We start from the raw sequence: 27,986 nt of genomic DNA, 5'->3' as shown, positions 1-27,986 counted from the left end.
ACTGGCACATTTTATAATATCAAACTTTATTGCTCAAAACTAATTGTCTGAAAAATACACATGTAGTACTCAAAGACTGAACACAGAGGATTACATGATTGTGCAGAAAAAAAGCAAGCAGAGGCTCAGTGAAAATGAGGCTTTATAGTTGTACCAATTTAGCACTGGCACCAAGCAACTGCACCCAACACAACTCCAACTGCAACCATTGTTATCTGCTGGGGCAATAAGGATGAACTTTGTTTCGTTTTCCCACCTTCTCAGATACACATTGAAATACTGTCATTGATAATTTTATTTGGTTAATAACAGCATGGCTTCTTGCACTTCACATTTCTTCCCAAGGAAAGTTAGGAGGCTAGCACTTCCTGAATTTCACTCCAGAACTAAAGTACAGTTTAGTGAATTAATAAGATAATCATGATGCTTTAAAATACTTGGACATTACAAATATATTTGTATAAAGCCTAACAGCATCACAGGAGAATGGAAGTTTACATACAACAGTTAAGTTTATGCATAATAGTCTTTCCAAAGTTCTGAGTACCCAGCTAATTCATCAGTTTGTCTAATAAATATGTTAAAAAAAGCTGATGACTGGTGTTTCAGTAGGTAGCATCTGACTAGTCACCGAAAGTCACAGTAAGTTTTCCGTCAGTACCATGAAGATTTGAATGCACACGAATTTAATCCTTAAAGTCAATATACCACACTTTTGTCAAGAAGCACATAATATGCAAAGCAAAAACTGTCTAATCCCCAAAGGATGGAACAGTTCTTAAAAATACACTCCATCCCTATAAAAATACCCATCTTGCCCTGGATATAGAAGGGATAAATAACAAGTATCAGTGACAAAAGCAGCAGTTTTATGCATTCATACAATCAGATCTAAACCTTTACAGCCGATTACCTAGAAAACACACAAGAGTTACAAGACAAGTTTAGGATACACCTTGAATCACACTGTAAGTGTTCATGCAGAAGCTGAAGTTTAATGCAATGATCTATCCTCTATCACAGCAGCTCGTGCTTATGTGCAAATGCAAGACTGTTACACTCCAAACAATAGTAAACATTAAAACACAAGAATACTTCACAATGACATAAACAGCAGTTACGTTGTTTGTTCCAGCAGTTATTGCGCTATTTTCTGGACATCTCTCCAGTTAAAGGCTGCAGCAAGGTCTAATACCATCTTTTTATGTTTGTTTTGTTTAGAATGCATAATATACGTTCTAGGCTTTGGTTCACAATGAAATCTCTGGATGTTTTAATTAAGGGCAATGGTCACCTTGTGATTCTGATAGTGGCAGACTGAGGTAATACAGCAATCCTCTTAAAATTAATGAGAACAAATTGGTAAGTGAGGCATCTATGGATATTCTGCAGGTGACCTGCAAATGCATTGACATTCTGATTTCAGAAAAATAAAAAGATCTACAAGGGTGATTTGTCTGTTACAGTGCCATCCAAGTACAGATTTTTCTGCTGAAAACACGGAAGCGGAAATAAAACCTATCTAAGAGTAATACATTTAGGCATAGAAGATAAAAGCCCTGTCTTTATGAAAAACAGAAAAGTCCCAATAAAAACAACAAAAAGAGACAAACAGCAATCACTGCTTGTCACTACTGCACCAATATTATATATACCCTTCAAAAGATGGAGATTTATTAAAGCTATACAAAAAAAAGCAGAGGCAGTGTTTTTTTTGTTTTTTTTTTTGTTTTTTTTTTTAGACAGGCCACTTCTTTAAATAATAGTTTATATATTGTCTTCCAACTACCCGTATCCTGTTGTAACAGGATTACAACTCATGGAACTAAAAAGCTAAATATAATAATAAAAAATGGGTGGATTCATATTTGCAGAGACCTCCAAGCAAATCATTTAAACACAGAAACAGGTAAGACTCCATGACTCCTCCTGTTTAACCTTAAACATTAAATGCAACACATTAGAGAACATTAGTTTGAAATATAAATTAAAATCCACATTTTTCCAGAGTAACATGTGATGTTAAAAGGAGGTCTTACAATACTGATGCCAACATTTTTAAAATCCAGTAGGCACTAAATTCAATATACTGCAGCACTCTCTATGTAACATGGTAAAATAAAAAACACACCAAAGTCAGAATAAAATTAAAACCAAAACAAAAAACCGCTCAAGCCCCCAGATCCCTGTCAATGTAAGTACCAGGAACTGCAGCAGGTACAGAGAACTGACCTTTCATTCCCAAGAGGAGCAGGAGGAGTGTAAAAATGGAGCAGTGCAGCTCCAGGATAAGTCACTGCAGCCCTGCCACCAGCTTGGCTTTCACTCTCTTCTTTAAGACCAAACCAAGAAATGGTTGCAAGAGAAGGGTTCCTGCAGTCACCCAGTGAAGCCCATGTGAAGAAGGAAACCCAGGGAGCAGTGCTTTCAACAGCCACAGCTCCTTCTGTGCTTGGCTTAATAAAGCCTCAGATGACACAGTGAGTACTGCCTGCTTGCCAGGATTGTGTTCTAGAGAAGTTGCATATTTGTGGTTTTCTTGTTTAGGAGTATAACTGGTTATGGTCTCATTCTACTTATTACTCTATGTCATATTCCAAATCTACATTCTAATTTTCATTGCAGAAGTTACACACTTTCTTTAAAAACTAAAAATGTAATTAAAAAAGTAAAAACAAAAACTTCTTTAAAAAACCTAAATTGCTGCAGTCAGACTTAAGGGTTGTGTTGATTTTTTTCCTAAAGTCTTTGCTTTTATGGTGCAAATTAATTAAGACTTAACTGATCAAGTCAGATGCAGTCTGACACCAAACAAATGAGAAACTGTTTTATTGCTGGGAAAAGGGAGTGGAAAGTCATTGGCAAAATATTTTGAGACTATCAACCATCATCAGCTGCATTTTGGCTCCAAGCTTTGAAAACAGCCTTTCAAACTACAGTTTTTTATTTTAATCATATAAGTGGGGCCATATTTTTCCTGTTCAACTGATCTGTAAACTAACACAGGCTCTCTTCATTTAAAATAAACACCAGTAATTTTGAATCTCCAACCTGTTACTCTTAACACTACCAGGTATTCTTGTTCTTTTCAAGTAATAACAAAATCTGCATCCTCTAATCTCAAAGAACTAAGCCTGGCAGGAGACAAGGAACAAAAGACAAAGAAACAGCGTTACTGGCCTAATCCTATGGCATTAGAAACATTGCTCATCACTTTCCTGTATTTGTCACCAAAGTGTCTTATCAGTGCATATTATTATGTGCTGAAATGCAACAAAACTTTTCACAAAAATAGTTTTAGGCATGTTCATACAAGAAGATGTACATATACTTCTTTTATATATACATATATATGAATGTGTATATATATAATATCAGCTTCAACCTGTACATAGATATTCTGAATTTCATACTTAAAATACATCCATTTCAAACAACATGGATGGCTTTCCAGGAGAAAGTGCTTGATTGGTTTTATCCTGTGTGAACATGCCTGTCCTCTGTGCATTTGCCCCAGTAGAGATCTTTATGATCAATTCTTTAAACGTACAGATCTCAGAGGTATTAAACAAGAAAAAAAAAAAACCAAAAAAAACCAACAAAGAAAAAGAAACTAGGAAAAAGTAATATTGCCCTGATGATGCAAAAAGAACAATGCATAACTGAAGCAGCTTGGATTTTAAAAGTTATCTTGCATTCTGCAGCAAACAATTTTTAAATAATTGTTGAAATTCTAGTTCCTCCATTTGTGTTATTGCTCCCCACTTGCACGTTTTCTCATTACACATCAACAGTACAGAGAGGTTCACTACCAGGCTGGGCTGATTCCACTACTGTCATCTTGGGTTTCTTCCGGGTTTCCTCCTAAAAAATACAAAACAACCCCCAGCACACAGTCGTAAGAGAACAAACTCATTATCCAGTTAAAATTCTGAACCATTTTAGCCAAACTTGTGTCAGCTGTTACAAGAGGCTGACTAGGGCTAATGTTAAAAATAAATGTATGAAAATAGGTACAATCAAGTTCTAAGCCAGTTTAAAAGACAGGATGACAATCTTCCAGAAGTCGACCCTCAATCAAATTTTTAAGTAAAGCTCTCTTTACTTAAAACACTGTGTAAAATAAGCAAAAAACCCCTGATCATTGGTACACGTGACCGTTGACATTCATGCTGTTGGTAAACACATGAGAATATATACTCACTCTTTCCTGTGCCAGTTTTTTCATTTCTTCCTGTAACTTGTTCAGGATGTGCAGATTTGGCTTGTTCTTTTTGGCATACTGCTGAAGTTCTATCACACTTCTATCAGAGGTTTCCTATTCAATAGGATCATAAGCAACAACTGATCAACCTTTTTATGAAAAAAAATTAAGTGTACATGGAGCAGTTCAGTCTGTTTTTTCTGTAGTTTAGTCTCTAGTTAGTTTAGTTCCTGAAGTATAAACATTTACTTCCATGAGTTAGTTAAATAGGTCCTTTAAGTTTGACATGGGAGATGCAAGATTAACACAATTATTACTGTCAATGAAATCCAGGCAGCTTTAAATTTCATGGTAACTTAATTTACAAATCCAGAGAAGTCCAAAAGCAGAACTCCAGCCACAGGGCAGGTTACCCTCAAACAAAAGCCTGCTCACCTGTTTAACCAGCTTGCTGTTCTCTCTGCCGTACATTCGCAAGAGAGAGCCCCAGTTTTTCACATGTGGATGCAGTAGCTGAAGGATTTTCTGAGAAGCCAATTGCTTCCCCACTCTTTTATTTTTGCCTGTAAAAATAACCACGGAAGTGTGTCAATACCAGCACATTATGTAATGACAGGCACAAATATTCCCTTGAGTTAGTCAAAACTGAGATACCAAAGAGCAGGACAAGCACACAAGCTAAACAAGCACCCTCAGAACAGACAGCAAAGGAGAACAGAAGAGAGGAGGAGGAGATTCATAGGTCACACCAATTATTGTACTTACACCAGCCTCGCACTGTGTGCTTGCCACAAGTCATGACATATTCACTCTTCTGATTTTTCCCAGGAATCACTTCAAACTTTATGGATGTATCACCCATTCCGTGGTTTCTTAAGCACAAACACAACCAAGATCACATACTAAGTAAAACTAAAAACAAGTGAAGTGGTTGCAGTTATCATCTTGGACAGTCATTGCAATGAAAGCAGACATATTAACAATAAATGTCAATACATTAATTAGCAAGGATTTTTTTAGATCAGTAACTTCAGTCAAAAAAGCAACCCTGTATGAGAGAAAATACATTTGTCCAACAACTACATCCTGATCTCCAACGAGGCACAAAGAGCAAATATCAATTAAAGAGGACTAGGCATTAACCAGGTCAGCCTCCAGCACGTCTCTCACAGCCCCAGGGAGCTCAGCAGCTCAGGCAGGGTCACTGACAAATCCCAGCAAGAGCAAACACCTCACACCACACAGGGGTGCTCATGCTGCAGCCTTACCTTTTAAGGCACTCATGGAGAATCTGATATGGAGACAAGAGTCCAGCTTTACTGGTGAGTTCATATACCCGTGAGTCCTCAATACTGATATGGTTAAAATACTGCGAAGGAATTGAAAAGGGTTACTGTGCTTTGTGCAAGTAAAATCATAATATTGTCCTTAACCCTAATTTCTCCTTTGCTACATTAAACCAATTCTGTTGCTCTGTGCTTCGTACTTTAAGAAGTGTTTTAAAATCCATAGTGGATTAAAAGCAGCATCACTTAAACTGTGACACCTAATCAAACATCTGCAGACAGAAATTGTAACTCCAATCTTACATTATTCAGTATGTACATAATAATGACAAGATTATAAATTCTTTATCATCATTTCTCCCTCAGGACAAGGTTATTTTACCTAATTATGAAAGTCTATTTACCAAAATGCTGTAGTTTAATAAATGAGAACAGAACAGCTATTGGCTCATTTGGTATTTTATTTTAAAAGAATGGAAAAAATTGTCTGCATTTCCTTAATGACCATTTCAGTACTGCATGGCATACAATAGAGTTCTAAGTTAAAGCAAGGGTACCAACAACTCCTTCTGTATATTACATCATTTTAGGAAACATTCCTTTCAGGCTGATCACCAATTTTTCCTTTACTACTTACTGATGGTATCACTGATCAATGAGCTATTTAATTCTCCCAGTACATGAGAACATAGCACAACTCTCCTCTCAAAGAAATTTTTCCTTCGATTTTCTCAAATGTCACAGCCTAAACTATGGGATTTCTTTATGTGGTAATAAAAACACCTCAGAAGCCTGAGCACTTTTACTTCTGACTTGGTGTCCTAAGATGATCCCACAAAACCAAACAGCACCTAGCTCTGAACATTTCCTGGCATCAGCCAGAGGATTCTGGAAGGCAGGGCAGTACAGGCAGTCTGGTGCCCTGGAACATCTCAGGTGTTCAGTAAGGGACCTGCTGGTCAATAAAGAACCAGTTCTTTGCATCAGAGTGAATTTTCTGATCTATTCCAATAGGAAAAAAAAAAAAAAAAAAAAAGTATTTTCTTTGGCCTAAGTCTTGCTCTCAGTTGAGGATTTTACACTTCCATTTGACTGGGAAAACAATCTTACTAATTTTCAGTAACATTTCTGATATTTAGTGTTTTAAAACCAAACTCAAATGATGCCAGTCAGGAAGGATGAGCTCAGTACCTCAAGTTCTTGACTGTCTTTGGGCTTCTCCTCAGAGGTCTGTTTAACAAAATCAGGAATAAGGATTTCCAGTGTAGCTCGAGCTGCAGAAAGTGATTAAACATCTTGATCAGGTTTATTTTAAACAAAAGCATCCCCTCTAGAAATTGTCAGCCATTTTCTTCTGGTGAGAAATTTATTCACTCACACTTTTCAAGGGGAAAAGAATTCTACTAGTTCAGCTTGATAATTAAAGCCTCATAACTAATTAAAATAAGAAGAAACTACTTCTTAAAAGTGCCTACAAAAAGAAAAACATTTCAGTCTCATTTTAGAAGTGACATATAGTCTTTAAGACCTAAAATTAAAGTTATTATCATCCCCTAGTTCTTACAGCCAAACCCCTGCACTGAATCACTATGGCCCTGGGAACCCCAGAATGGTACAAAAAACAAACAAACGATTCAGCAGTTGGTACTGAGAAAGAAAAAAACTTTACCAGCTTTATTCTTGGCAAGTTTTTTGCTGCTGGCAGTTCCTGCCCCATAAGTTACTCCATCAATAATCACTGAGGCTCCAAAAGGTTCACTTGGGTTCTCTGGAAATGGAGGTGGAAAAAAAAAGAAAGCTTTTTGGAACTCCCCATGTACATGAAATATCCCCACTATCAAGATCTGTTTTCTTCATTTCAGCTTCAAGAGGGATGAAAATGGTTTATTCTTCATGAAGACTGAAAAATGGTTTAACTAACAGAGTTTTCCATTAACAGACTTACTACCATATACTTCATTCTTCCAAATGAAGAACTTAAAGATTTTAAGAGACCACTGGTAATCTGCCAGAACTCAATTATCAATTCCAAATGTTTTGCATCAGGGTGTGAATATAAGAGCTACACATTCTGATGTTGAAATTTCAGTTTTATTATGTAGTGCATATACAGGAATAATTCTGAATAATAATAATAAGGTACCTTCAAAAAATCCCCAAACAAACAGCAAAAGCAAGAATTAATGGAACATACATTGTATCACTTAGGGGAAAAACTCCCAACATTAACCTCATTCCAATTATGTTTCTCCTATATGCAACATTTTTGGATTCTTGATTAAGCATCCAGACCAGGACAGAATTGTTTAAGGAAACACACTTACCACATTCAAAGAAATTGTAAACAGGGCGAACCTTTAGGACTCGTTGCATATATTCATGCAAGATGCAAACTTCAGACTTCCCATTGGGATTAATGACAAACTCTGCAAAAAAGACAGGAAGAAGGGAAGCAGCTCATTAGTTCCAGTCTTTGAAAGATAATTTCTGTCACAAACAAATCAATACTGAGCAACACTCAGCCATAACAAGAGCTGAAGGTAGTCATTACTTACCTGGACTGTAACCTTAAATAAAACTTTTTCTTTAGAAATTAATCTTTTGAACACAAAGTATATTCTGACAATGTTCTTCCTTTCCTATATAATATACGATGGATGAAACACAGAACACTGGATCAGGAACTAAGGAGACTTTTTACAGGATTTTTTTATCTTCAGTGAAGCCTAGGGCTGCAATTAGTGTTTAACTCAGGCTGTGTGCAGTGCAGCTGGAGCAGCTAACCTTTCTTTATGGGCGCATCCTGCACTGAGAGGGTGATGAGTTTCTGGTTGGCGGGCAGGATGGGCCGCTCGGACTCGGCCTGCTTCCGCTTCATCTCCCGGTTGAACTGGCGCCGCTCGGCCCACGTCCGGAACTTCTTCACCGTCACCTGCTCGAAGTCAAAACGCTTCTCCAGATAGCGCCTGAAGTCTTCCAGATCTGAGAAACACAATCCAGTTACTCTCTCTGCTTCACCACTGAACAAGCGCTAACTTCTCTACTTCGACTGTTTTAAATGCGATATAATTATTTTCTTAGACTGGGAGCAAGAGGGTAAGATGCTGCTTAGGACTAATTGAAGTAATTTTAAGTTTTCCTGTTACAGGATCAAAGGCAAAATGTTTGTGCAAACCAGAAAACAAACAACATTTTATTCTGTCACTTAATGATTTTACTAATCCCTAACCAGCATTAATACCCAACACAATTTGCAACAGAACACCAGTAATTGTTCTGCTTCAACATCTAATCACCTTCCCTTTACCTGAAGGTAAAGTAGCTGTGCTTTCAGCCTCAATTCCCTGAAGCCAAACCCAACTGTTGCTGCCTACTTATTCTGCAGTGTACCATGAAACAGTGTACAGTAATGTTCCATGAACTCTATGGCTATCTGCACCCTCTGTGCAGAATTTAATACATGAATTTCACATAACTAGTACTAAAAGACTGCTCCCTTGCAGTACAGCTGCTTCTCCTTTACAGGACAGTCTGCAGATATAATCAGCAAAAATAAAGAGTAGCATCCACAGATGTAAACAAACAAAAGCAAGCTACTGGTATTGTTTCCTTCCACAAGGAATTCCAAATGCAAGTCACAGTTATACTTGATCATTCAGTATCTTTTGCAGTAATACAGAACAGATCCTATTTAAAGAGAGATAGACAGAAGGTGAACTTCATGTAGAAAAAGAAGTGCTTACTGCCTTTAATTTTACTGCTGAATAGTGATGACTTTTTTTTAACATCTTTTGGCATGGCTTTTGGACTGGACACAACACATGTAATCACAAGTACAAGTTTTACATCTGAGCACTACAAAGACAAATGGCAGCCTATGATCCATATCAATATTCTGAGCAGCAGAAATTTACATGGATGGGATTCTCAGGTATGCAGATGTGATAAGCAACATATGAGCTTCCTCTCCAAGTTCCTCTCCACAGGGTGGTGATGATGTCTTTAGGTAACTTTTTATGTAGAAGCTATTAGATTTGCATAAAATAATGAAGCATCACACCCCTCTGTATGAATGCAATTATATTTGCATGACTTAGTCTGCTAGACTTATGCAAATACAGAAATATAGTTTAACTACAACACTTTTCTTAAGAGATCATCCTGAACATAGATATAACTTAGCCAATACAGACAGTGCATGAAAAGCCTACCTGAAGAAGTCACATGAACACATTCAACAACAGTAAATGTACACACTGGCAAAACTGATTCTTACATTGAGATAAAGTCTACAGGACTAAACTACCAAAATGTTCACTTTTTTGTTTGTAAAACCTCTCCATGTGGACTCGCAGAGCTTCAGAAAAGATTGTAATTCAGTAGCCAAGTCTGGAATAAAACTTCCCAAATGCCACTCCCCAACTCAAGTCAAGAAAAGACTCCACTTCCCATACATACCTACAGATTCATCTTTACATACTTCAACTTTGGCCTTAACTTGTCCCAAAGCTCCTTGTGCTGCATCCCCCCCAGAGGGGTCTTTGTCATCTAAAGGCCCAGAATCAGCAGCAGTGGAATCTGGCTCTTCTGTTTGGCAGTCCAGTTCTGAGGATTTATCTAGGTGCTTTACAGGTGATACTTCCCCATTTGGGGTTATGTCATTGTTTTGTTCCCTTTCCTCATTTTCCTTCATTTTTTTGTAATGAAAGCAGGGAATGCTACTAAGGGGAGGATCATGTTTCTGCAAATATAAAACAATACAGAAGGTTTCAATATCTCATGGTCACCAAAAGCAGAACTCAAACCCAAAAGATGCAAGCAAGATGGAAGCTATTTGTGTTCAGTCTAGGCTCAAGCCCCTCTTTGGACAGCAAAGTCATTCTGCTCAAGAGCTGAGCAAGGCCACTCCTGGGAGATCTTCAGACCCTGTGACACTGACACAAACCTGCTGTTTAGATCCAGACTACAGTCTGTACAGCTACATGCAAACACTGCATGCTTTCATAAAATCCACTCAGCTTTCCTGGGGCATAAGCCCATGACATTAAATCCAATTTCTGCAGATTCCTTGGGTTCAAGGAAATGTGGATCATAAGCCACAGCTCAGACTAATTTAGAGCTACAAATAAACGATCCCTGGACATATTTCATGGTGCAATAAACCTCCAATTTTGAGCCATACTAGAAAAGTGGAGGCACCAAACAGGAGCATCTCATTCACTTTAACTGCCCAAACAGAAAAACAAAGCACCTAAGAAAAATCATATCAGGTTTTCAGAAACAAAAGGCTCTAAATTCAAACACTGGAAACAAGCCTGCCAAAGCAGAAATACATTTAACTGCTCGCAGGAATATATCCTATTTTTTAAATCTCAGTAAGTATTTAAGTAATTGACAGCTCTCACCCTTATGCTTCCTGTTCCCAAAAAATAAGGTCTAGACCAGGTAACAACTCTAGATTCTCTGTGCAGATAGACAGGAATGCCCGAGTTATGGAATGTCATGATCCATCCATCTGGCAAAGGTTCTGTAGGAGGGCGGCCACGACCTTTAAAGCAAATAACGGCTTTAAACTTGGATAGACTGCTTAGAAGAACAGAAAGAAAATCCAGGGGTTTATCTATTGCTTTTTCTGTCCCAAAGAATAAAATGGTACTGAAACAAGATTAACAATGTTTTGCAGAGAGATGTTGTTTTAATAACAAGGTATATGCCTCTAACCCAGACTAAATCCTGCAAAATTACAGATTCCATGAAGTTCTCAACTAAAGGCAATAGTAGCAATAGTTTTTATACAGACTGACTTGTTTGCTTCATTGAATTCTCTTTTTTTCAGTCTTTTTATACTTATCACAAGCATCACTGGAACGTATTGACTGGAAAAGTCATACTTGCTTCAGAAACAACTTAATTTTCTGTAAAAATTTTTCACTTGACACTCAGGAATACATTTGGATTGAAACACCACCTGAGTCACAGACCCAAACAGAAAGTAAAGAGCTCATGTCTAAGCTAAGGTCTATTGTCTCTCTAAATGAAAATCAGTCTATTCATCTTTGCTGGAAGCTTCCTGGCAATTCTCTGTGACTATACAATTCTGGAGCAGAAAGTTATTTGGCTTTTTATTTCAAAATACAGTGAAGCTGTAAAATACTCCTTCTAGTATGTGTTTAAATTTTAATTCTAATTCAGAATATTTTCCATTACATTCTTCAGGATGGGTTTGTGTTCTCAGCTCTTCTTTGTTAGTAGTTTCTAACACAATGAAATTGGACAAATGTAAGCCACTGATTTTCTAGTTATTATTTTTAACCTAGATTGCATTCATAGAGACCTCAAATGGGGCAATTTCACCAGCAGAAGTTATGTAACTGAAGCAGACTGTCCAAAGACAAAAAACCCAGATTACCCTTGTTCACCTCCCCACCACTGAGGTAACACTTCATTATTTTACACAAATCCACACACTACAATATATTCTTACTACATGCAACAGATCAAAAGCAAAAATCAACTTCACTGTTTTAGAATGTGAAAAATCATATTCTACAGTAGAAAACCTCCCAACAATAAAATTCTCCAACACATCCATGATTTCACACGAATTGCTGTCCCACACTTTGCTTGCTGATATACTTTTGTTCTACAGACACGAGCCATACAAGTACCTACAGTTATTAAATGCACATTAACTTACTCTTCAGTACAGTTTTAATTTTGGTCATCATTGGCTGCACGCTTGTCTCTCCATCAGACTGGTGATCACTTTCACCACCGTATTTCTCATTATCTAGTCTCCTTGTTTTGGGTGCTCGGAGGCCCTCTTCCAGCAGAGCATCCACATCATTATCAAAGTCATCCTGAAAGAGACTTCATCAGACACTATCCTTCTGGGCCTACCCACCTCCCTTTTCCCTTGCAAAGACAAAGCAGATATTTTTGATATGCACTTCCATACAGAGAGAAACTAGAAATTTCCAATGATTCCAGTAAAAAGACTGAAAAATAAGAAAGTAAGTTTGTGAGAACTATAATCTGCATTATAAAATGAACTGCAGTTGCATGAGACTTTTAAATGCTGTTTTTACAGAAAACTATAGAAGCTGCAACACAACTCAGAAGTTTGACTAAAACAGTTTACAGAGGTTTTCAGCCAAAGCTCTGTCTCTGAAAACTCTGTGGTCTTCACTCATGTACTGCACACTTCTAGGAGAGATTATTTCTTTGGATATTTTTTTCTAGCCACTTGGAAACCTCTTACCCAGCAAAGACCTGTGGATTTACTTACCTCATAGGAGAAATTCAAGGTTTCTTCATCCACTTTATCTCTCTGAACGATTGCTTTAGATGTGAACCCTCCACCTTCTTCATCTATTTCCATCAAATTGTCGGTAAAGTCTTCTAGCTCATCCAGAACTGCAAATTCCACTCTCTTTTCCTGATCAACATCATTTTCATCATCCTTCTTGTCATCACTCTCACCCCCTATCCCTACAGCTTTACCATTACTACCACCGAAAGGACAAACATGCAAATCCCCATTGACATTATTAATACCAAACTCTGCATCTGCCTTATAATCCTGCTCAACTCCAGTGTACAGAACTTTCCTATCTTTGCTTTTGCAGCTCTCTGTAAAGCTAACGCTAATCTTCACATCCTTCAGTAACTTAAGATCTGGGGTGAACTTCCGAACCGACGGTGCGTGACGAGCAGTTCTGGGGCTTTGGTCGCTACTGTTGGGGTCTATGAGCAGTCGGCTTTTGTAGCAGGCAGATCCCTTTGTGAGCAGCTGTGTTCTGCAGAGACTGTGCGTGTCCCCAGCAGGGGTATCTGACTGTCCATCACCACCAGAGCCAACGTCCATTACCTCTGCGTCACTGGACGTTTGCAGGGGAGGTGGTGGAGGCTGTTCGTTGGGCGGCAGAGGTGGGCGACAAGGGTTCTCCACATTCATCTCTCTCGCAGGTTCTTTAGGGAGGGGTGGTACATTTTCATAGTTCTCCATTTTTAAAACTACTGTTTTAAAAAAAACAACGCTTTAATCAATGTTTATCTCTATGCTCCTAACATGCATAAGTCCATCAGGATTGGTTTATCATGTTCTAGTCAATATGCAACACTGATGATTCAGTTAAGCTGACTACATTGTTCTTTTCATTAATGTAGACAGCTTTCAGAATCACTGTCTCAATTATTGGAAATCACAATGCATTCAGCTTAAATAGCTGAAGACTAAGAGTGCATCTTCACTGGACAAGCTGGTCTCCTTTTCTTCTTTCAACCTACAAGAGGAAACAAACAAAAAAAATTGTCACAGGAGAAAAATGGAAATAGTATCCTAGGCAGAAAGAAAACATGTCACTCCCTCCAGCAGAAGAGTGACACTCTTACAGTGAGGAAAGCAGGGTACCCAGAGATAACACCTTGAATGAGGCTGAAACTAGAGTGGTTTTATTGTTCAAGCTGTACACCAGCACAAGATTTTACTAACACAGTTGCCTTTATGATTAGTTGACTATCTCTGCCTGGTTAGCAGAAAAGGCACTAAGCGTGACAGACTAAAAACTGCATTTTGGGAAAGTTCTCCCATAATCTGAAACAACCTGGTTTTAAGCCATACTTACCCACACAGCAGAAAGGACAATTAGCTTACATTTTAAGACAATCTGCAAAACCAACAAGATTTTAAAGTCCATGGTCACGACTTTTCAAAATTTAAGTTATCAGCTATTTCTGAAATCTCCCCATTCACTAAAATATCACAGAAAATCAGTCTCTAGATAACCAGATATTAGACATTTGATCTTGTATTTTGCACTATTATGGAACTATTTATTCAGGTTCAGATACGCAGCATGAAAGCTCAAATTAATTCTGGAAAGTATTTAGAAGCCAGTGAATTTAGGGAATTTAACCTGTGAAAAGTACTCAGTTCCTCTAGGAAATTTTACAGGGCATGGGGAGTGTTTGTTTAAGGTTCATTTCTCACATTAGGTGGTTCTTTCTACCATGTCTTCAATTATACTTTTGTCATCTGTGCAGGGCCACAAGCACCTGGGGAAAAGAAGGATCATTTCTTACCTGCTTATTTTGGTTTCTCCAAGACCCTCCATGCCAGCCCAAACTAGGCTTAAATGCTCCCACAAGCCAGAAATGAAACACTGTCACTCTGGCCCAGGTAGGCAGCTGCCTGAATCTGCTCTGTTCAAAGTATTCCCAGCTGGCAGAGAAAGTCTTCCCGAGTCTTTTGGAAAGACAAGCTCCAAGATCTCTCCCTGTTGCTGTCTAACACTGAAGGCAACAGGGCAGAAGGTCTGGGTTGTCATGAGGGACTTAGAGAAACCAAGGGTCATTCTCTCACATGTATCTCTGCACCAGCCCAGGCAGAACAAACCAAAAGCAATATCCAAACACCAGCTGGGGCAAGGCACAAAGCTGGCAGTCAGAAGTTATAATGGGATCAATTAAAATTCAGCAACATACAGAAGTTACCTACCTGGCAGCTGGAAGAAAGCACAATGTACATCAGAGCAAACTCTAATATGGCAACACAGCAAGTTTTTCTGGGGCAGCAGAGGAATTCGTGTTTTGTGGTGGTTTTTGATGTGTGTGGGGTTTTTTAAACCTTCTCAAAATTGTGGCACTTCCAACATGCTGATTTTGACATGCAGTATAAAACTACTAAGGAAAAACCAATGAGAACTCTAAAATAATCCCATCTTCTCTGATACCAACACATAACTACTCAGATTGAAAAATGGTTCATTCACCAGTAAGACAATCAATTGTATATATTTAAATGCATTCCATCCTATAATAGGATGACCTCAGCATTGAGCAATTCCTTCATCTTTCCACAGGTTCTGAAACATATAACATAGAGAACACCCCTAGAAATATATTTGCCTAATAAAATTCCTCATCTTCAGATTAAAAAGCAAAAAAAAAGTGAATGACAAATTATTAAATTCTTCACAGTAAATCAGTAGTGTTTTAATTCTGAACAAAAGAATCAAAAAAGTCACAGCATGAGTTCAGTAACTCCTGGAAACTAAATGCCTAAGTCATCTAATTTTTCCATCTTAAAGAGCCTTCTAAAGACTCCTGAGAACAGCATACAGAAGTAATTCACACAGAAATGGAACACTGAAATCAGCATTCTAGAATTTGAAAGAGTAAAACCTTTTCTTGTGTTTCAGGAGCTCCCTGGTCCAATGAGAAAGACTTCTTTTTGACAAGGCTAAGGCATGATCACAAATGCCACTTCAGATCCCTGCTGAAGTATTTTAACGCCACCAATGCCAAAACATAAGAATTTCACCTTTACCTGCCCAGCTCTCCTGGTTCACTGATACAACACCTCTGCTCTTTGCAGAAAGATGTCTTGTTATTCTATTCAAGCACTGATAACAATTATATTCTTGTTGTCTTCCCTTTCTTGCTGGCTGTGAAAGGATGAATAGCTGAATGATGAAGAGCACATCACTGCCAGGGATTGTCTGCTCCTCAGTACACACACTGGGTCAGGAAAAGTACTAGACCAAGATGGGCTCAAATAAGCTTTTTCCATTTCTAGCCATGAACCTGCCACATCCCCTGGGTAAGATAACAGTGCAGGAGTGATGCCAAAAAGGTTTTTGCTCTTTATACATTTTTCATTTATCTGCAGCTCTGCAGACTACTATTATGTAGTTATATAGCTCCTTAATTAACTCTAGTACTTTTCCTACCCTTTCTCTTGGATTTTAGAACAATAAGCTGACCTTCTAAACACATTCCTGGAATATTGTTCAGTCTTATTCTAAGTAGGGGACCTAAAATGAGAAGTGGGCAGAGAACCCTTGGACCAACTCCAAGGGGCTGACCCAGGGATGGGTTACTGGGGCAACTGAATCTCCTGTTGGATGTACCTCTTAGATACCCTAATTAATTAGCCCTATAAAAGCAGAAACCCAGTGCCAGGTGTGCCCATTACTACTGGACACCTGGAAGCTTCCAAAGAAAGGTCTGTTTGTTGCTAATCTAACAGTGTTGCAATGTTTTTTTCTCTCTTTTGATTACAGGTAACAGTGGCTCTGCAGTTACAGTGGGCTACAATACCTGCCTAGGAGCCACAAAAAGCAAGGCAGAAGCAGAAGAGCACAGGTCCAATTCCCATCTACTTCCCTGCCAGCTGACATTACAATATGCCCTTTATATGAGGGACTGGGGAAAAAAACCAACAAAACAAAGCAACAAAACCACTGAGCTATCAGGTATTTACAGACAGAAGGGAGGAAAGGCAAAAGGATGAGTTAGATGAGCTTGTGGTTACAAACAGCCAAACAAGCCTAAGGTAAGAGAACATAACACACACACACAAAAAAAGGCTCACCAAGTTATACTGTAACATAAATCTGTTTCCTACTGTGACCCTTCATTAAATTGTCCCAAAATAACAGATTTTATTCTCCCGAGGCTCCACCAAGTTCCATTAACAGTTTCCATAAGGATTCCTTTCTGAAGGCACAGAACACCACTGGCAGCTGCACCAGGCAGTACAAACACTGAAAACACGAGTGCACAACTCATGTTCTGCCCATCACCAACACATGGAATTCCCATATTTTTAACTGCTTACTCTGATTTAAGTTGACAATTTTAAAAATTTCATATCACAAAGTAAAGGAAACAATACAGATACACGGGGAGAATATGAATGTAATGTAGCAAACTGCACAGGTCCCAAAGAAAATAGAACAACCTTAGGCTGGCTGTCTTACAGATGTCCTTTAAATGCAGAAAGGAAAAAAAACACACCCACTATGTTTAATAAGTACCACTGACCATTCCCACAATCAGATAGAAAATGGATGGGAGAGAAATACACAGAGGAAAGGGTAATCTTTTACCAAGGCAGGATAAAACTAGATTCTTAATATTTGTAACCAGCATTGGCCAAACTCAAAGATAAATTCCCTTCAGTTACAGCAGGTCAGCAGGCTAGAAATGAATTTAGGAAAGAATATATTTCCTTTACAAATACCTGTAGCTGCAGCAAGGAACAGCACACCACAGATTCTCTCTTCAAAAAGTCACTTTTGAAAAGAAACTCCATCAGAGACTGCTTACTTCACATTCAATGGACCCCAAAAGGAAGAGTGGCTCAAGTGGCTTTATCTGCTAACCAAATACAAAGGCATCCTCCAAATGGCAATTCAGGTGCTGATCTATAACCCATGTAAAAGTAATACCCCACTAAGTCATCTACCTTCTTTTCATTATACCTAGAGTGTCTTTTCAACACAAACAACTCTAGAAATAAATTAATCCTACTTATTACCACTGCTAATAAAATAAAACAAAACAAACAAAACAAAACCAACCCCAAAGCAAAACCTTAATTTTCTTTAAACCAGAACAGGAAGTACCAAAAGAAGTATTCTTTAAGATAGGACTACATGTAAGAACTCATCTCTTTCATTATCAGCTTCAGAGTAGAAAGATTCTGAACAGAACAACCACTTTGTGGTGTAAGTCAGTCAGCAAGGACGGTTAGGAATATGCAGCCAGAGCCCAACAATAACAGTATCAGTGGCAAATACAGACACGGCTCAAGAACTTCTCTAGCTCATAACACTACATTCCATTTCAGAAGGAACAGAGTACATAGTTCTGGAAAGCCATCCTCAGAAACGGCAAAACAACAGTTGCTTTTAGAGCCTGAGCAGTTTTCTGGCAGGGTTTAGATGGTTTGATTAATTATGTAAGACAAGAAATTGATGTACAAAAGGCAGAAATCAGAGCCTAGGAAGGAGAAAATATACTCCTCCTTTCCCATCATATGTAAGCTTCTTACTTGCAAAGAAAAACAGACATAAGGAGCCAAAATCCCTTTTCTTCCTCTAAAAAAGGAAAACAACCGTGATAATCAAAAGGAGCTGCCCAAAAAACCTGGTGACCCAACTCCTCACCCAGAACTAAAAATAGGAGCCCCCAAGTTTAATTACCCAAACAAGACAGAACCACCTCCCAAATCACAAAACGGTAAGAAGAGCTCTAATTCCAAGACCTCTAACTCACAACCTAACGGAATAAAAGAAATTGAATGTGTTCACCCAATTGCAGTTTGTGGTCGAGCAACGACTGGATATTCAGGTCTCAGCGGGCAAACAAACTTTGCAGACAAACCCGAAGCCTAAGTAAAGGAGGTACAAAAGAACGAACTGTTTCCAACCAAAAAAAAAAAGGTGAAGAAAGCCAGGCGAATTAACCTTTCAGAGGCTGAAGGAGATAATTTACTATTAATAGAAAGACCGTATGAAGAAGAACCCTGAGAGTTATACAGGCATCACATTATCATCAACGTACCAGAACTAAAAAAGTCCCTGTGCGGCCGCACACACGCTGGTGCCTTTTCTTCCCAACTTTGCTGCGAGGAGACCCGCTCGGGTGCCCTGTACAAAGGGCTGCCCCCGGCCCAACACACACAGGGACGTGCGGAACCCCGGAGCCCACACCCCATCACCGCGAGCAGGGGCCCCCGGTACAGCACGGCGTCTCCTTCCCTCCACTAGCCTCAACACAATCCCACGGCGAGGCGAGTAGGGAGGTAGCTGGGGGTGGGCGGGAAACTATTATAAAAAAAAAATAATTATCCCCACAAAACAGAAAACAACCAAAGAAAAATCCTGAACAAAACATAACACCGGCTCTGGGCAGAGGCCGCTCAGGCCGGGCGCAGGGGAAGCGCCACACGGCGATACCCGCCGAGCAGGGCGGCGCCTTCCAGCGATGGGATGTCGGTGCTCGGGGAGAGAGAGGCTCCTCTGGGCTCCGCGCCCGGGGGCCGCTCCGGGCAGGCGGCAAGAGCGCGGCGGGCCCGCTGGCGCCACGGCCTGTCGGGCGAAGGGGTTGGTGCCCGCGCAGGCCCGCCCTGCCCGTCGCCTCGCGGGGCCCGCACCCACCTGGGCCATCCCCGGCGGCCCCGCCGCTCCTGTGCCGGGGCTGCGGGTGAGGGCAAGTCCGGCCGCCTCACGATCGCCGTCCCACACTCCGCGCCGCCGCCATCTTTAAACGCCTGCGCTGGGCCCCTCCGGTCCCCGCGGGCGGGACCCCGCGCGCGCCGAGCCAATGGCGTTCGCAGCGTCCGCGGTCACCGATTTGAAATGCCGCCCACCATTGGCGCGTTCCCGTGCCTGTCACCGCGCTCCGCCAATAGGAACGCGAGAGACGCCCGCCCTCACAGGCCCGGGCCATGGCGGGGCGGGCGGATCCTTTGTGTGGCCCGGGCAGCGCTCGGGCCTTTTCCCCCTCTACGGGCCGCCGACAAAAAAAGCCGCTTTTCCCTGCAAACGCTGTTTTGTGTTTTTAAGTATTACTCCTTCAAGACTGATTTACCTAAAAAGGATAAATCAAAGTAGGGCCATTTCACCTGCTCTATGTACCAAGAAGTTCCCACAACAAGCCTGAAATCTGACTGCAGTGTTTAGACAGGATTCCTAAATAACGATCGAAAATATCTTACACAATCTATATAAAATTACTTCTAAAGTCTTAATGAACATTTCCTGCCATAATGTGCTCTATTATTTTATAATTTGTGAGTGATATAGCGCTTTTATTGATATACGTATTTATAAATGAGTTGTTTTGTCCTTCACTGGTTTGAAATCAACATCAGACACCAAATATTGTGATAATACATCCTGATTTTGTCACCAACAGTATGTGTGTGTTTGTTTCATGTGTAATTTCAGGACATGGAAATATTTTTCTAGTATTTCACTGATCTCATGTCTTTGAGGTCCCCAAAGAAAGATATGAAAGATAACTAATATTTTAATAAAACTTTAAAATCGTATCAGAAGACCGCTGTTAGGTATTTCCATCTTTGTGTTTGTCTAACATTTTATAAACAAAAGGATAATAATCCATTAACGAAGCAATGTTTTCATCAAAACAATGCTGAAATCGAGGTTACATTTTTAACCAGAAGGTTGATGTGACCTCTGGAGGATTAAATTTGATCTGATCTGCTCTAATAAGGTGCAAAATTCACCTGAAAATTTTTTATCACTTGGACTTCTGACGGACTTGTCAAACACGCACAAAAATCTTCAACTTTTGAATTGGAAGTGTACAGGTTTACCTGCATGGTGCACTCAGGATTAACCATGTCATGAAGTGTCATTATCAATAAAAAACCAGTTCCTAATGACAAGGAGATTTTCACATGCAAGATAACAAAAGCTGGACAGAAAACTACTGCTGCCAACACCAAAGACAGCAATCAAGCCTACAAAAACAAAACTATGGGCTTCCCAATGAAGTTTAACAGCCTGCATTCATCGGAATGAAAATTAGGTGGAGCCAGTGGCTTTTTCATATTCTTCCTATGTCAGTAACTGCAGCACACACGGTGCTGTTCCAACAGCAAAAGCTGCTGCAAGACAAGTTTTGCTCAGCCCACATTACTTTTATTTCAGTAAAATAAGTTGCACTGCAGCTTTTTACATTGTTTTGGGCGTTGGTAAACTGGTATTAGATTGCATTACATGTCTTCGTCTTTCACTTTTTGCTGCAATCTGCTCTCCTCCATCTAATCTGTCAGACATCACTTCACAGCCATGGAAAGATGTCAACAGGATCCCATGAGCAATCTCAGATCAGTTCTCGAATGTCAAAAGAGGTGGTTGATTGCTACAAAAAATAATCAAAGTAGACACATCCTTTGGCTCAAAGATACCACAGAATTATTCATCATGCTCTTGCCATTCACAGATTAAACATAAACTAAATTGTGTTTTCTACAGAATCACATATGACTTCTGGTTTTCCTGTTGGAAACACTTCAACCAAATGATTCTCCCCAGTTTCAGACTGCTGGCAGAATTTTCCCAATAATGCAGACATTTTTCTAAGACAATATTGCTTAAAGTAGGCTATGATGTCTAAGAGGTGAAATAAAAAGTAACAGCTTTACATTGAAATCTGGAAATAAAAATAAGAAAAAATAAAGCCAAAATGAAGAGACCTTCACATTAGAAACTGGACTGCATGGGCCATTCAGAAGGAACATCCTGTTCAGTTGCCAGTTGCACACGGGCTGGTGCTATCCTGCAGAGACTGAGGCTTCCCCTACTTGTTCTTCATATACAAAACAAACCTAGTCCTATGGCTGAAAATGCTGCATTCCTAAATACATTCAATTTATTTAGGGGGTATATTAGAAAAAAAGAAATAATATTTATCTGGGACAGAATAGTAGTCTTCATACTTTGCTTTCTATAGCCCCTGTCATCCAAATAGTTCAGAACACTTTTCTGAAATAGGCAATATTTATCTGCTCTTTATAAACTTAAAAGAAAAAAAAATCCTCTGATAGCCTCATGGCTGTTTGCACATCGTACATCTCCACCAGTTAAACCACACCTGCGGGTCAATCTTACACTTCAGAGAGTTGTGGTAGTATTGCACTGACAACTACTTCAGACATTCTGGCTTCTCCCCAGCTGCTGTTGCATGGCAATTGTTCTTGTGAGTCATTACACGCCGTGATGTTTGTAATTCAAAGCTGTGATAAGAAAGCACACTTGGTTGTGCACAGTGTGTGAATTACAGCTCAGAAGCTGCTGCTGCAATCCCTTACCCTGAACTCCTCTCTATGCTGCTGGCAGCACACAGACATAAGAATACACAGAAGCAGGAGTGTAATCTTTGGCTGTCAAAAATCCATGTGTAGTTGCACTTGTATGAGGCAAGACCACAAATGTCAGTACCTTTGTTTTCCCTGACAGAGGCCAAATAAATTACAGTTCTCAAAGCAAAGTTGTGCTGGTAGGGTTGCAACTGCCATCCCAGGATTGCTTTGCCAGTCTAAACTCGTGCACATTACAACAAGAGAGAACTCAGACTTGACTGACACAATATATTGCTAAAGAAAACAGAAAAATTTGCATCTGCCATACTGCAAAGACAGTGATACAACACATCTATATACATGCTACATCTAAAAGCACATGCAGAACAGCATATGAAGATTTATGCAGCAAAAGAATTGGTGCAGAGAACTTCATCTCCATGCGAGGTGGATTTCAAACAGTTTTGCTCAGGCTAAACCCCCTGGGGAACACTTGGGGCAGTCCTCAAGCACACTTAGCTGTTCTGTTCCATCCTGTGACCTGAGGCTGCCCAGAATTGTGAGCCGAGGCACAGTAAACAGGGACTGCTAGGAAAACCATGTAAGGGCACTAATCAAACCAGGGTGATAATGCAGACCTATCTGTAATTGAGAGGACAGTTAATTCCTCTCTAAATGCCAGTCATTCCAATGAGACATGAGAAACGGGAGATGGATAATGCATCTGGCTAAGATGTGGCTTTACATAGCTATTTTGAGAAGCTATTGACAGCAGAGATAGTACAGGGAGAGAGAGAAAAAAAACAACAAACCCAAGCTTTCTCATTCATCTTTTTCTTGGAAGAGTGCATTCCTTCAACAGAGGCAAAAACCTCAATCATTGAATACTAATTATAATGTCATACCACAAGAAGAGATACTACTGGCCCCACATATTTCCCAGTTCATTATTTAATGTATCAATTAACATCTGAAAAGTGATGTAGTTTTCTCCACAGATCGGAAGCAACGTGTTTATCCAGTCTGGCAAGTTACTGACCAAGGCTGGCTCTGTTGTGTCGGGTGAGAAACCGATGGAAAAACTCCTGCACCACCAGAGGAAGTTCCAAGGCACCTGAGTACCTCTGAAGGCACTGTCATTCTTGGAGGCCTCAAAAAGAGCAGGATCACAAACCAAAACATCACTGTGTGTCCTGTTTTCCCCTTCCCTTCTCCACCTTCTGATCTGCATTTCACTTTTGTTTACTTTTCTCCATTTATCTTTCCAGTACTAAGACATGAAAATTTAATGTGCATCAGCAGAGATAGAGCTTTTTTTCTCATTTGGGTTGTGTATGACTTATGCATTGTAATTTTTGGTTATCCTGCTTAATATTATAATATTTATTATTTCTCCCTCATCTGTGATCCTAAGTTCAGTGCTTGTGTCTTCTGTTTTAAAAGATATGGTAAATTTGAGCATGTCAGTATGATACTGGGTTTTTTTCATTCAGCTTCTAATTTCTTGATACACAATATTACAGGGATAATTTATATATATGTATGAAATATATTCAACATTTCTTCACTCTGTTCACCTTAACCTACATTTCCTAGCATGAGTCATACTAATGGGTTTTGGAATTCTCACAGTTCATGCCTCTCCAGCTGATTGCAGTACTGATTCTACTGTCACCAAGTCAAGACTATTTCCTAGATCCTGAGAAGCTATCAACAAGACTCCTCTGCAGAAAATGAATCAGATGAAGAACATCAGCCATGTCCTGTTACTTCAATCTGAATGAGATAAAACTCCTAGTAGCTAATATTCTATATAAATAGGGATGCTTGCTAAGCCATAAATTAAGTGCATTAAGTTCTACAGGCTAAAATTGAAATGTAAGATACTTTAATTATTGCCTTATTACTGCTTAGCATTTCATAGATTCATTTCAAAATTACTTATTTCCTTATAATGATACAAAAACAATGTTCCAAGTCTTATCAATCTTTTATCTTAATTATTTAGTTTGGTGTATTTCATTTGTAACAACAAACATCAATTAAGCTTTGAACATAGCGAGGATCTCCAAAGGCCCAACCCTTTCTCTGCTCTGTTCAGGTGTGTTTTATTGAGCTACTGCAAGGGAGATGAGACAATTCCACTGCCACTGCAGGGGCCAGTACAGCTGAACATTAATGCAGGCTCTACTCAGTGTAAACAGGAGTCTCAAGTCTGCCAAGGATCCAGACTTTTGCCACAGTGAATTTGGATTCCCATTCTCCAGTAGCATATTGTGAGGTTCCAATTTTCCCTAATGAAGCACTGATTTTGCTCTTTTCTACCTTTCAAGTATTTTCCAATTTCTTGCCTGTATAAGACAACCATGCAATAGCACTGAATTAGGAAACACCCACAACACGACATAAAACCCCCAGAAAAAATACAGCACTCTTAAAATGGAATTCAGTACCTGAAATGGAACTTACATTGCACCTCCTTCATTGTTAATATGCCATTAAAGATTTTACTTCATTGTATCACACCAAGTTACAGGCAAATGAACAACAAAGTATGTGCAAAAATGCACAATCTACTAATATCAACAAAGACTGGTCACCAGCTTGACTTTATTCTATAGAGTCCAGTTTTGAACACACAGGTAAACAACAATTATGACATAATTTTAAGCAAAAAACATAACTGAGGTTTTACATATTTTAAAATTCATTCTATCACTCCAATAGAAAAAAGATCAAGAAACAAGTATCTCTTGTAAATATATGACTTTGAAGAGATGATATGCATAAATAAACTTAGTAAAATGCCATGCAATAGTTTCCTATATACACTTATTTCCTTTATATCCTTTAAAACTGGTATTTAAAATTCCCTTTTATTATTAAAAATACTTCTATAAAAATAACACACTTTCTTTGTTAACTGTAGGTGCACTCTCCTTTTTCCAGTGGATTGATTGCAACTGTAATTTGCACAGAGCAGATCATGCACTTCACAAATACCTTATCACTTCTATGGGCAAGCACCACTTGCTGATATCTGCACAGCAGTCCTGATCCTGTTCCCACTGAAGCCAATGATAAAACTCTCACAAGCTTCCAAAGAAATTAAAACCCTCACTTTATTAGCTATTCTGATGTGATAAAAAAACAACACCATCCAAGGTTTGGGCTCTTTCCTCTTTATTTTATTTGTCAGAAAAAGCAAATCCCAGACTTAGGATTTTGATTCAAGCTTATCAAAATACATGATTATAATCCATATTTACCTCTAAGCTCTGATATGCCTTTCTTTGCCTGTATGTAAAAACTAAAAATAGATTTTCATTATTACAGGACTGCTATAAAAACAGAAGTTTATTAATACTTTTAGCATGATACTGCATGCAAGTATTTTGCTTGCCTTTACAATAATGTCTTCAAAGAGAATGCCATGTTAAATATCCATTTTTTGGAAGTGGATATAAAAAAGTTTGCTATGCAAACTCTCAGAGCAAGCTACTGAGGCAGGGCTTTGTTTCTAGGTATGCATGTGTCAAACTCAAATTTAAGACAGCTTATGCTACTTCTTTGCATCTAAAAATAACAGTTAGCATTTTTATCCATACAGATAAAGGGTTTAAGAAGTCATAAAAAAATTAAAAAAGACTAAATTTCTGCAGCTCAGAAGGACAGTCTGGAATGCTTTGAGTTCTAAAGCATGTAAACCCCAATACAACTGCTGATTCTCTTGCAGTCAAGGTGGTCAAAAAGTCATTTATATAGAACTGAATCCACAACCTGTGACTAGTCATGTAAGCAATCCTGGTATCTAGAAGCTATTTAAATATGCAAATATAAAGAAGAGATTTGGCTAAATGCTGCTTTAGCATCTCCTGACAATCACAAATCTGGGAATGGCCTTTCACAGTACTTCACCTCAATGGAAAGTCTCATTTACTGCTGCCTCCATTACACACACACACACACACATAAAAATGCCCCAACACACCATCTTGAGTACAGAAACACAGCTGCACATCTTCCAAAGAGTATCAAAAATCTGTCTACTTTGCAATAATTAATTAAAATCAGAGACTTGTGAAAATACAGTCAGCATACCTAAAGAAAAAAAAATAGTGGTGATCCACTACTAACCTAATACTCAGTATTCAAAATAAGTCAAAACAGAACAGCTATAGAAACAAAAATAGCTTAAGGTTTTCAAATATCCTGATATTACCTAGAATCTTTCATTACCTACACTGGCACTGAATAATTGAAAAAAGCATGCATTTAAATAGCTTTTTAATTCACAGGTGTTAGAACATAGGAAGTACCTCTTAATACCCAATATTAAACTGCAACAGTGTCACCTTACAACACATAGCTATTTTTACTGACAATCTATGAGCAGTCACTTTAGGCTGTAACACATTATACCAATAAGGAAATGAATCCAAGATTTTGTATGCACAAAACAGCCAATATATGAAAACCTCATCTTCAGCTTCTTTTTGCAAACAGGTACCTATTCCTTACCTGCTTGCTGGGGAAGAAAGTAACAAAAACAATATTGCTAATTAGACTATCAGGAAACAGGATGTCACAGCACAAACAGTTTTATTCAGGTCAAAGAGAAGCAAGTCTGCTCCCATGGTTTTTTCAGTAAAAGTGAACAGAGATTAACTAAATTCCCTACCTTGATTATCAGATAAAATTTTAGAAATAAGATCTATTGCTGTACTATTTATACAAAAACAAATTTAAAGAACTCTCTGCCCTCCCCAGGCAGAACATTGCACCGAAAAGCTTAAATGAGACTAAAGCACTTAATTCTACCAGGGTAACATACATTCATTTAATGCACATTGGCATCTGCTGTACAATCTTAACATCATATGTTGAAGGTAAAGTGAAGTTTGGTAAAACCTTCATATAGAACAATAAAGGAAGCAAATATTTCCCCACCATTAGAACTAAAAACAAGTTTAAGTCTACTTAAAACATCTTTTTAAAAAATCCACACCTGCAAAAAAGCAATGACTTTGTCTTGGACAAAGACAGCCTTGCCCTGAAAGCAGTGTGGTATTAAACAAAATATTTCTGATTGTAAGTTGCTACTTCATGTAAAAACAGCATCTTCATCTGGTTTTCTCCAAAACATTTATTAGCTTGATAGGGTATGCTACCAGTTTATTTAAACTTTTGCTTTCCTTGCTATTTTTAGCTTGTGGAGGCTGGCACGAAAACATTTACTAGAGCTTAATGGCTTGTCCTCTCATTGCTATTATTACAAACCATTCATGTGGAAAGTTGTTAACTGTGCAGTTTGAATTCATAGGTGCTTGTTTTCCACTGGTTGACATCAGCATTGATCATGCTGCGCTCGGTGAAAGTTACGTGTCCCTCGGCATCGATGAGCACCACCGTGTTCGTCCTGCAACGGCACACAGTTACACCTGGGCTCCCTTACAGAAACTTCCAGGCTGCCATCCCTCAGTCCCAAACCTTTTAACCCTTTTTTTTCCCCCTTTCCCTGTGCACATCATCATCACGAGCAGGGCAGAAATCATCCTGGTGAGTGCAAATGGGCATTTTCAGTCGGTTCTTCTGTCACTGCACTGCCTTGATTCCCTGCTGCACTTGCAGCAGCTGACACACAAATCTGCTCATTGCAGAGAGTATGGTAAAAGCCTAAACTTAGTGCAAAGTGCTCCATTCAAAAACAATAACATAAAACTAAGTTTTTCTTCACAGTCTATATGTACCCATAAGGATTATTCATACCAACTGTACTCTCTTCATTCCTCTGTCAAATCAATTGTCCATTATGATTTAAACACTGTTAATTATTATCACAGGACACTGATACATGATCACAGGAAAACGT

The 27,986-nt window shown here is 38.9% G+C and overlaps 2 protein-coding genes across 8 annotated transcripts in view; both read right to left on the bottom strand.

Moving 5' to 3' along the window:
• Positions 1 to 9: 9 nt before the first annotated feature.
• On the bottom strand, positions 10 to 19,592 carry DGCR8 (DGCR8 microprocessor complex subunit). 3 transcript variants are annotated; one of them, XM_066331440.1, is made up of 14 exons: positions 19,440 to 19,592; positions 12,779 to 13,775; positions 12,188 to 12,350; positions 10,896 to 11,038; positions 9,949 to 10,231; positions 8,275 to 8,472; positions 7,815 to 7,916; positions 7,160 to 7,258; positions 6,682 to 6,764; positions 5,473 to 5,573; positions 4,970 to 5,076; positions 4,640 to 4,767; positions 4,205 to 4,318; positions 10 to 3,864 (listed from the first exon to the last, which is right to left on the bottom strand). In XM_066331440.1, exons 2-14 carry the CDS (start codon positions 13,496 to 13,498, stop codon positions 3,781 to 3,783), a joined length of 2,325 nt encoding a protein of 774 aa, XP_066187537.1. In that variant the 5' UTR covers positions 13,499 to 13,775; positions 19,440 to 19,592; the 3' UTR covers positions 10 to 3,780. The 3 variants fall into 3 exon arrangements, with proteins under 3 accessions (XP_066187537.1, XP_066187539.1, XP_066187538.1); XM_066331442.1 differs by lacking the exons at positions 9,949 to 10,231; positions 10,896 to 11,038; XM_066331441.1 differs by lacking the exons at positions 10 to 3,864; positions 4,205 to 4,318; positions 4,640 to 4,767 and having other exon boundaries at positions 4,966 to 5,116.
• Positions 19,593 to 24,594: 5,002 nt separating this feature from the next.
• TANGO2 (transport and golgi organization 2 homolog) overlaps positions 24,595 to 27,986 on the bottom strand; it is a 423,798-nt gene continuing 420,406 nt past the window's right edge. For all 5 annotated transcript variants that reach the window (XM_066331428.1, XM_066331427.1, XM_066331431.1 and 2 more), the window contains one exon: positions 24,595 to 27,533. In XM_066331428.1, the coding sequence (XP_066187525.1) occupies positions 27,413 to 27,533 (121 nt within the window). In that variant the 3' untranslated portion in view covers positions 24,595 to 27,412. The remainder of the gene's footprint in view (positions 27,534 to 27,986) is intronic.

This window comes from Sylvia atricapilla, chromosome 17, assembly GCF_009819655.1.
Source record: "Sylvia atricapilla isolate bSylAtr1 chromosome 17, bSylAtr1.pri, whole genome shotgun sequence".
Classification (NCBI taxonomy): Eukaryota; Metazoa; Chordata; class Aves; order Passeriformes; family Sylviidae; genus Sylvia; species Sylvia atricapilla.
The sequence above is the reverse complement of the archived record's forward strand: the minus strand, read 5'-3'. Positions and strand labels throughout refer to the sequence as shown.

Bases quoted from the DNA above. Each gene is read 5' to 3' on its own strand.
- DGCR8 (XM_066331440.1), bottom strand. From the start codon at position 13,498: ATGGAGAACTATGAAAATGTACCACCCCTCCCTAAAGAACCTGCGAGA. The intron at 10,232-10,895 runs GTGAGAGCTGTC...TTATATTTGCAG, and splicing joins TGGGAACAGGAAGCATAAGG to AAACATGATCCTCCCCTTAG. The intron at 4,768-4,969 runs GTAAGTACAATA...TTATTTTTACAG, and splicing joins GCACACAGTGCGAGGCTGGT to GCAAAAATAAAAGAGTGGGG.